Source organism: Belonocnema kinseyi, chromosome 2 (genome assembly GCF_010883055.1).
Source record: "Belonocnema kinseyi isolate 2016_QV_RU_SX_M_011 chromosome 2, B_treatae_v1, whole genome shotgun sequence".
NCBI classification, from domain to species: Eukaryota; Metazoa; Arthropoda; class Insecta; order Hymenoptera; family Cynipidae; genus Belonocnema; species Belonocnema kinseyi.
This window is the reverse complement of record NC_046658.1, coordinates 13,228,083-13,237,973: the sequence shown is the minus strand read 5'-3', so window position 1 is coordinate 13,237,973 and position 9,891 is coordinate 13,228,083. Positions and strand designations below refer to the sequence as shown.

Genomic DNA, 9,891 nt, shown 5'->3' with positions numbered 1-9,891 from the left:
CCCACAAAATATTTTTCTGGAACCGCCCCTGGGCCATTCGTGGGCTCGACCGGGCCAGTCCGATATATTGTTAAATTGAAATGTATCAAATTCCGTCATATGAAAAAATAATAGAAATGATTAGTCGGTCTTTTCCCGAAAAAAATGTGAAAAAATTCCAAATATTTTTTGTAACTTTTTATATTTAAATGATTGTTTTCTTAAATGACGTTATAAGTAAAATTATAATTTTGACTTACTTATTTTGCATAACTGAAATTTGTAACTTTAATTGCATAATTTAGAATTACTGTTTAGAAATTTGTTGAAGTATTTGCACAAATGCATTTTTACTGTTTAATCGTATTTTCCAACTTTAAGTACTAATTTTTAAAATAAATTAATACATTTTTAATCCTCAATTAAATTTTGATCAATTTTATAATAATGTTCATACTTTCAAGTTGAGGTAACAAGTTTAAAAAGCGGTCAGGTTTGAAAATAAATGATTTAATCAATACAAAGATTTATACTTTCTGATGAAAACGATTGATTTATTATAAGTCATTGATATTTATATGTTCATGGATGACATATTCTCTTATTTGATCCCTAGAATAAAAGAAAATGATCGTGTATTGCAGTTCGTAGTAGACGCCGCAGAATTGAAAAGACTGGTATTGACAACCGAAAAGCACTTCCACAAGGTAGAACAATTCAGAGTCAGGACTTGAGATTGTCCATCTTATTTGTTTCTAAACAAATAAGAATTTTTTGTATCTAACAAACAATTATTTTATTGGTTTTGTTCATAACACACACACAATTAAGTTTAGAACATAATATCGAAACACATCCGAACATTAGTCGCATAGTGCGCGAACGCGAAAACGATAAGCCTAAGAGTTGCAGGTACAAGGTTTTTTAAAGAGCGAGCTGAGATGGCAAGTATCCGCCAATCAACCTCTAATTAGGTTGAAATGTGTAACTATAACTGACTTTTCTGAGTTCTGCATCTATATTTATAATGTCGTTTTAGTCGGGATTTATCCCTAATTTTAACTTTAAGCAAATCAAAATGCTAACGAAATGTTAAAATGTTTCGAAATTCCAACTTTTATCACCGTAAAATGTCAATCTCTTTGAGTGACAATTTTCTGTTTGTAAGTCCAAAGCTCATCTTTTTATAGCATCTGACTGGCGTCATGACCCATTAACGATTCTAAAAATCACCCAAGATCTCAAGTTCCTAATCTCAAAATCTACTTTGGACAGGGTGAACTGAACAATATCTTTGATGAAAGTTTTAATGTAGTTAAATTCGGATAAAATACTCACAGGTTTCCTAAGCCGCAATTAACTTATAGTATTCGTAGAATACGTACACAATAATAATTACTTAATATTCATTTTTTCTATACATTCATAATCAAATCCATTTTAAAACCATTTAAATCTTCACGCCAGATAATTTACTAGCTCTGAAAGTATTTGGTAAATGGGTCTTGGCGCCTTGGAGTTTTAGTTCATAAAACGGCGCATTCCGTTACATCTCCGCGCCGCCCCTGGCCATTTCTGACCAACGAGTCTCCCGCCATCAGCACGCGTCAGTTCGAGTATTTTTAGTGCTCTTACTCAAACTTTTCCACATTTTACTCTCGCGTTTTATGATAATATAGTAAATGAAGTGTTTGCCGGTGTTGACGTTAGGGTTTTTTGGATACTAGTTGGATCAACGCAGTTTTGACGTCAATTGCGTCCAAATTGCTCGCATGTCACCACCATGCGTACGACCTTCATGCGTGCCAGCGATATGCGTCGCAATTGACTGCGCATATGTCTGCTCGAGTGATGACGCGGGGTGCGGAAGAATCCACACGCATGCGAGTGAATACACCATTATCGTGCAAGCACATTGTTATCTGCGTCAATTATGGAAAATGCCTAAGTCAAGTATGTCACGTGTTCGGAGGCACCCAGCTCCAGCCAGTATACCTAGCAATCTGCACGAGGAAAATGAAAGTAAGTAATTACACTGTACGGCTCATTGAAACCTAACCTTCAAGTGAGTTAATAATCAATTAAATTCTTTCAAGTACAGTTGATATATTTGGAATTCTATGATTAAAATATTATGATATGATGAAATTTAGCACATGCTTTTGTTTCAAATTATTACTTAAATACTGAAGGTTTTTCAATTTAAAGTACCCTGCTGATGGAAACGCACTGTAAAAGCAAACAAAACGCACTGGTCAGTGCCTACTCAATGCTGTTTCTTCAGGTCTTTGAAAAGGTGTGTTAGTAGTGTATATGCCAATGCGACTAGGTTACCAAGTAGACCAGCTGAAAGGGATTAAAAATCAAAAGTTTAAATTTGTAAAATTTTGAAATTATCTACGAGAAGGTTAAAAATTCGGAATCTACGGGTTTCGATTATTTCAGATATCTAACTTTTTCTTTTGGATGTTTAAAATTGGAGTGAATATAACGTATCTCGTAAATGGAATGAGATACGCCAAAGCAGACAACATTTTTGAATTCAACTTTAAAGTAGTTTATAAGTTATAATTATAAATATGTATAATAAGAAAATACATAAATTAAACAAAAGTGTTAATAATTTGTAGAAAATTCTAAAACGGGAGACGGTTTGGTTGCGGGCAGGTACTGTAAATAACTCTTCCCGACCGGTACGTGAAGAATACAATAGGAACATTATATGACCGTCCCATGACTTCTCAGTGAGGTTTAGGTGCTGAAAATCGGCACAAACACCCACTGAAAAGCCCACTGGCGGCCCAGTGTCGTTCGCCAGTGCATTTTCAGTGCTTTTTAAGCGGTAGGGTAGAATTAGAATTATAAAATCTATTGACAAAAAATGATTGCAGTCTGCGCAAAACTTTTATTTTTTACATTTTCAGAATAGAATATGTGATACAATCGAATGTGCTGTTATATCCTCAAATTAAAAAAAAATTGCTTAGCTGTAACAAACTCATGTTGATCAACTGCGTTAATAAGTAATTCTTAAAGTAACAGCAAACTATCATGGTAACTTATACGCATTACCGGTCTCCTCCGAGTTTGAACTTAAGTATGGTAACTGTGCTACTGTCGGTAAGATAGAAAAACACAAGATACCTAAAGTGTTACAATGCAGGGTTAAGAACTCAAAAGAATACCTATAACTTAACATATGCTCAGTCGATGAGAGGATGTAATTGCAGGTTCTGTCACTATAAAATAATTACAATTATAACTATTATCATGCGACTGTATTCATAATTTTAATCATTTACACAATAAACAATTCAAAGATAAATTCAAATATATGGATTACGAGTACACTCGTGAGATTAACTTAAATTAATCGATTAAAGATGTATGTTCAACGATCAGCCACCTGCAAAGATTTTGTCTTAAAAATTTTGGAAATAATAGCGAACATACTAACCGAAGCCCCTGCGCACTTTTTTTTGGTAATTAAAAAAAAAATTATTTGGTTAAATTTGATTAATTTGCATGGCGCTTAGGAATTAGTATCGATGTTATCAGTGTTAGATTCCCCCGTTTTTTCCCTAGATTAATAAATATTTTGTCTTCAAAATCTGAGAAATGATAGCGAACACCCTGGCGGACCGAAGGAACCGAAAGAAGCCTCTACAAAGTACCCGTAAAGACCCCATCGGGTCCCCATTCGGTTCCTTTTAAAAAAACTCAAAAAACAGCAAGATTACCTTTTAAACTGTTGGAATTCGGATTATAAGTTAAATTTTCTATGAGAAACTCACGGAGTAATCGCAATACTTTTTTTGCAGCGTTAAAATTTTTTTTAAATGTCATTCTTGTTGCGGCCCATGTAAATGACAGGTATTTTATTTTTTAAAGATTTTAACGCTGCAAGAAAAAGTACTGCGATTACTCCGTGAGTTTCTAATGCAAATTTTAACATAGAATCCGAATTTTAACCATTGAAAAGTTGAGTTTTCTGTTTTTTTTTAGTTTCTTAAAAAGGAACCGAATGGGGACTCAAAGGGGTGTTTTCGGGTACTTTCTAGAGGCTCCATTCGGTTTCTTCGGTCCGCCAGGGCATGCTAACGGACGTCCCTGCACACTTTTTTTATGGGTTAATTCTAAAAAATGTTGATTTTGCTGAAAACATGTGTGTATATTTCAAGGTTATGTGTGTTACAATTCTCCCGAGCTTTACTTACAAACTACACAATATTTTTGGCCGAAAATTTTAGACTTACAAATAAACATATTAACTATGTCCCGAAACTAAACTTGTTTGTAGGCTATCAAAAAAGTTGATTTCATACATAATTGCCAAATTATCTAAAAGTTAGAGATAAAAAACGACGTAACCTCGAAATAATGCACATGCGTAAATTTGTATTTAGCACAATAATTTTTGTTTTTTATTGTCCCTCAAAAAAGATTCCTGGGACGTCCGTTATCATATTTTATAGCATCTCCGAATTCAGTTTTTAAAAATTTTCATTTTTGTGTGAAAAAAAGCCGGGGGAACTGTACCCAATTGGCCACACGACGAAGTATCACATACCCTTAACAATCAATTCATACAAACAACCGGTAGGGTTTCGTCACTGCCCTACAATAGAAAACGGATATCCAATCGACAAAGCAACTCTCTCTCGCCCTTTAAATCGAAGAAAGGTACATGTAAGTTTATTTTATGTAATTGTTAATTCTATTCTTATTCTTTCTAATAAATCATATGATAATTTAACTATATCTCACGCATTTAAACACTGAAACTGACAAGGTTCTCATAGAACCGATAGTGAAACACATACCTACAAACAAAACAATTGTCAGGTCTTACCAGCCTTACATAATCAGCTCACTGGTCTCTCTCTTGTCCACTCTTTTCCAAAGTACCCTCGCCTTTTGCTCGGGACGTGACAGTGCAATTAAAACTTTGATCTTGTATTAATAATGAATTTTTTATAAAAATACATCAATTTAGCAGTGCTCCCAACGAGAGCTACTTACTCATCTGCGCATGTCTCACCATCAACATCTAATTGGTTGCTGTTCGCGTGCAGTTGAAAATTCTAAAAAATATTATTTTAGTCGTTTATTATAAATAATATCGTTTCAACTTTTAAACATGTCCATTAAATCGAAACTCATGAATCGTAATAAAAATAATTGTATTCTGTAAATAATATGTTAAATAAACTGAAATATTTTATTCCTAAATTTTTATTTCTTGTACAAGCTTTTTTCTCTATATTAATTCTTAGCAAAATTAAAATAATATAATGATTATAAGAAATATTTGCTTTATTTTGTGTGAAAAGATTATCTATAAGTACCTTTTAGAATTTTTCAAGAAGTAAAGCAATCGACAGAAAATTGAATTTATTTACAGGAAAATATTAATCGATCATAAATTATAGGCCATTTCCTCATCATTTTCATTCTTCAAGTGAGAAAATTTTTTTGCCCGATATTAAAATTGTTGCATATAATATTTTTGGTTCTAAACAATTTTTTTCCTACAGCTAATTCCCGACCATTTCTGACCAACGAGTCTCCCGCCATCAGCACGCGTCAGTTCGAGTATTTTTAGTGCTCTTACTCAAACTTTTCCACATTTTATTAGAAAATATTATTATTAGTCAATTATTATAAGTCACAAATTATGCAATTATCTTACGTTTTTTAAAAGAAAAATTTAATATTTTTCCAACAACCTGCTCTTTAGGTTCCCCTACGACTTCAATTTTAACTTGAAATACTTAAAGATTGAGATGGTCATGGAAAGAAGAGGACAAGGAGCATCGTTACACAGATTAGAAGGGCTTTTACCTGCTGTATTGTTTTTGTACACTTCTTTAGGAGTCATCAACAAGCGAAGTATAACGTCAGGAAAAACAGGAATTTTAGAAAAAACATTTTAAGAATTATCAAGTAAAGATGTTTATTTTTTAACTAGGCACTTCATTTTATAACCACCAAATTAAATTCTGAACACAACAAATGATTTTCAATGAATTTGCAATGAATTTGCAATGAAGCGATTTCATCATCAATCAAAAAGAATGATTTATGGATCAAATCGCCTCATTTTCAACACAATTCTAACATTTTAAATTACAAATATTCTTGTGAAGAGGAGACAGCTGCAGAACAATATACAATTAAAAATTTAAGGCACGTCAATTAGTAAGACAAATATTTTAACATTTCTACAGCAGACTATATTTTTTAACAGTAATACAACAATTGCATGTTTTGACTGCTGTCTGATAGCACTTTTTATCTAAAAATGTCAATTCTCTACCAATAGGGATGAAATTTAAAATATAAAACACTCATTTTTAACAACATACTCATTGAAAATTAAGAAACATTTTCTAAACTTTACAGAAAAATGGACAACATTTTTATATTCGCCGTCCAATTAACATAATTATTGCAGATAAATAAACTCAATACTCCATATAAAAATAAATCCATCAAAATAAATAATACAAACATTCTATAAAGAATTCATATGTATAATAACTATCCTAATTGATAAGAAATTTAAATTGCATTAGATTAGTCTTTACCGATTAGTCTTTACCCAATAAAAAATCAATACCAAATATTTTAATCCGCGGTGACACTTTTTTACAGAGGTCGCCATTGTTGGAACATACAGCTGCAGTAACTTACTTCTCTCTTTAGTCTGTTATTTTTAATTTTTTGGTTTTAAATAAAAAATGTCACATCTCTGAAAGTTATTGAAATTTTGAACATATTTTTTCATAATCATTCAAGCACAAATTTGATTAATGGTATATGTTAATGTAATTGATAGTTTTCGAGAAAAATAAAATAGCGTTTTAATGAAAACTATTTCTATACTATATTTTTTATCATTTCACAATTTTCGCGTATGTGTGTTTCGCGAGTGTCTGCCTGTATATGAGGGTTCAGTCGAGGTTTTAAACCTACAGATTCCAAGTCAATTCGCTATCATGATTTGACGCTGTTATTACACTCGTACATACATATGTGAAAAGATTGTATTTATTTACAATTTAGTAAAAATTAAACGAATAGTGTATTAGAATCGTCCGAGGTTTGAAACCACATTTTTTCAACGGATCTCCACGTTTCGAGACCTCCTGAATTCGAAAATCGCGTTTTTACGATGGCATCTGTCTGTCCGTTCGTCCGTAAACACGATAACTCTCGAAAAAATGAACTGATCAAATCCATCTTTGGCACACTTTTTTAAGATCCAATTCGAGTCTGAGTTCGAGGGCCGAGTTCATTAACCAGCCATTTTTGATAAAAATTCAAAAAGTGAGCGCATTTTGAACATTTTTGAGACCACTTTTTTCTGAATTTAAAAATATTATGTACGGATATTCATATTATTAAAAAGAACAAACAATTTATTCTAATTACTTTTTTCAAGAAAAAGAAAATTCTTAAAATTGAAGCATTTTCAAAAAATTTTTAATCAACTGAAAATCAGAAATTGAAGCCAAGCAACGTACGATTTGAAAAAAAGTCAACAGAAGAAAAACATTGCTTTTTGAAAGCCCTACAAGATTATCATAACAAATTTTTGGATTTTCTTGGAAAATCGAAAATTCAAATTTTGATTGCACATAAAATAAGGGACAATAAAAAATTTCATTTTGTGGTCAAACTATTTAGGATAAGAAAAAGATGAATTAATAAAAAATTTTATCCTGAAAAAGATCTAAAATTTCGTTAAGAATCACTTCTTGATAGGACGCGTACTTATATGTTTTATTCGTGAAAAATTACATTAAAAACAAAAAAAATGTGTGGAAAAACGACGAAAGTTTTCAATGAAACAATTGCTGCCTTTCTGCCACCTCGCCAAAGTCTTTCAGTAACTTATTCAAAAGAACGTCATGATCAATAATGATCCTCGCAGAAAATTTGAAACATATACGCGCAGAAGTTTTTTTGGTTTTCCAGGAGCACCTAGAGACATACGTATCATTGGGTACCATGAGGTACCATTAGGTGCCTTATTAGGGAGTGTCCTATACAGGCACCTAAATAGGATCCTATGTCATTTCCTATAGGTGGAACATATAGGATCCTAAGTACGTTCCTATATAGGAACCTATATAGGAATATTATGTAGGGAACTCTTTAAGAAAAGGATGGAGACAATTAAGGGTAAATCAAGTATTAGCATGGATATATATAATTTCCAAAAAGGTTTCACCAACGAACTGTTTATAACCATATTTACGTCTCTTATTAAAGTTTCAACTAGACTATTCATTATTTTGGATACAAACATGCTAATACTTGTTAGGATAATGAAAAAGGCAAGATTGAACAAAAATTAACCGTTTTTATTTATTCAAAACGGGGGGGGGGGGGCAGAGTCACTACACATGAAAATCCTATGACAAAAATAAAATTTGCGATCGAGAACCGACGTTTTCTCGCAAAAATCTCGCAAAACGAAACCGACAACGGAAGTCGACAACAGCTGTTACGGCGCGTCGGGCGATTATAGTTTGACATTGATTTTAAATTACATTTTAAACTTGATTTAATACTGAGCTTGAAATTAAAAGCACAAATTGAAGTTATAAACATAAATAAATATGTAAAAAAGAAATTATACCAAAATTTCATTTTTTTATTTACTGAATTTCAAATGCAAACTGACAAAAGGCTAAGTAAAATTATTTGAATACTCGATTAAAGTTGGAAACTATTAGAGTTTTAAAATAAAAAATGCATATTGTACGTTGAAACTATAACAACCATGCATTGAATAATTCTTACTAATTTCCTAATTTATTCTTTTTAGAAAATCGGAAAGGTTTTAATTTTTGTAAATAAACTATTTTTAAAATATCAATTAATTCAATATTTAATTATAATAATTATCAATATTTAAAAAAAATTATCACAATATTAATAATAGTTTACTATACTACTGTCATCAAAAAATATGCTTATTACTTAGATATCATGTATAAATAATGCCTCGCACGTACGTGCCCCTCACAAAGAGCGACCCATATGCCCATATCCCCCTGAGGTCCCTATTGTTGTGAAATGCATACTTTTTCCTAATACTATTTCTCAGGTTCTGCACATTTGTGTGAAATCTCTTGGAATCTTGAAAAAAATGGCAAATTCATTGAAATCTTTAAAAATTTTTGGAATTTGTTTAAGATCAGTTGAATATTTGAAATTTCTTACGATCATCTAAACAATTGTGCAGTCATTTAAAATATTTGAAATGTTTATACAATCCTTTATATTTCAATATTTTTGTGAATTTCTTGAAATCTTTAAAGGTATGTACAATATACTGAAAATAAAAGGAAGTGTAGGAGCTCTATAAATAATTTTTTCAGCATACGAAAACTTCCCTATGTTCAAAATATAGATCCAAGAAAATTGAGAAGATCAGATCGTCACAAGTGACGAATTACTGCATTCTTTACATTAACTCGTCATTCTGAAGTATCTGATCTTTTTTATCTATTTTATTCTGGGTTCAGACCGCCACAGACCCCGACGCTTGAGTGATAGCGTTATGTCCCCTTATAAGTCTTAAGCATGGCCCCAAAGCCGTCTCCATAAGGAGAAGACCGCAGCGACGCTGTTGGCTGCAGTGATCCCAGATCTGAAACGAGACGTGGCCCAATACTATGACACGTCTATGTTCGTGTGAATATGGTAGAAGACGATATAAATGCCTGGGTTGCGCGCGCAACCCATTTCTCCTCTTCTGAATTTGAAAACTCGAATGTGCACGATTGCCGATCGGAACACTTCGGCGGTTCTATTTATATCTCTATCTGCTTTGAAATAAAATGAAGAGATTGGAATTTTAATATTTTCAGATTTCGATGCTGGGCTGGCGATTCT

General features: G+C 32.1%; 1 protein-coding gene across 1 annotated transcript in view; it reads left to right on the top strand.

The window, feature by feature from the left end:
* Positions 1–1,726: 1,726 nt before the first annotated feature.
* LOC117182520 overlaps positions 1,727–9,891 on the top strand; it is a 43,936-nt gene continuing 35,771 nt past the window's right edge. The window contains exon 1 of the mRNA XM_033375618.1: positions 1,727–2,001. Coding sequence (XP_033231509.1) covers positions 1,752–2,001 — 250 coding nt within the window. The 5' untranslated portion in view covers positions 1,727–1,751. The remainder of the gene's footprint in view (positions 2,002–9,891) is intronic.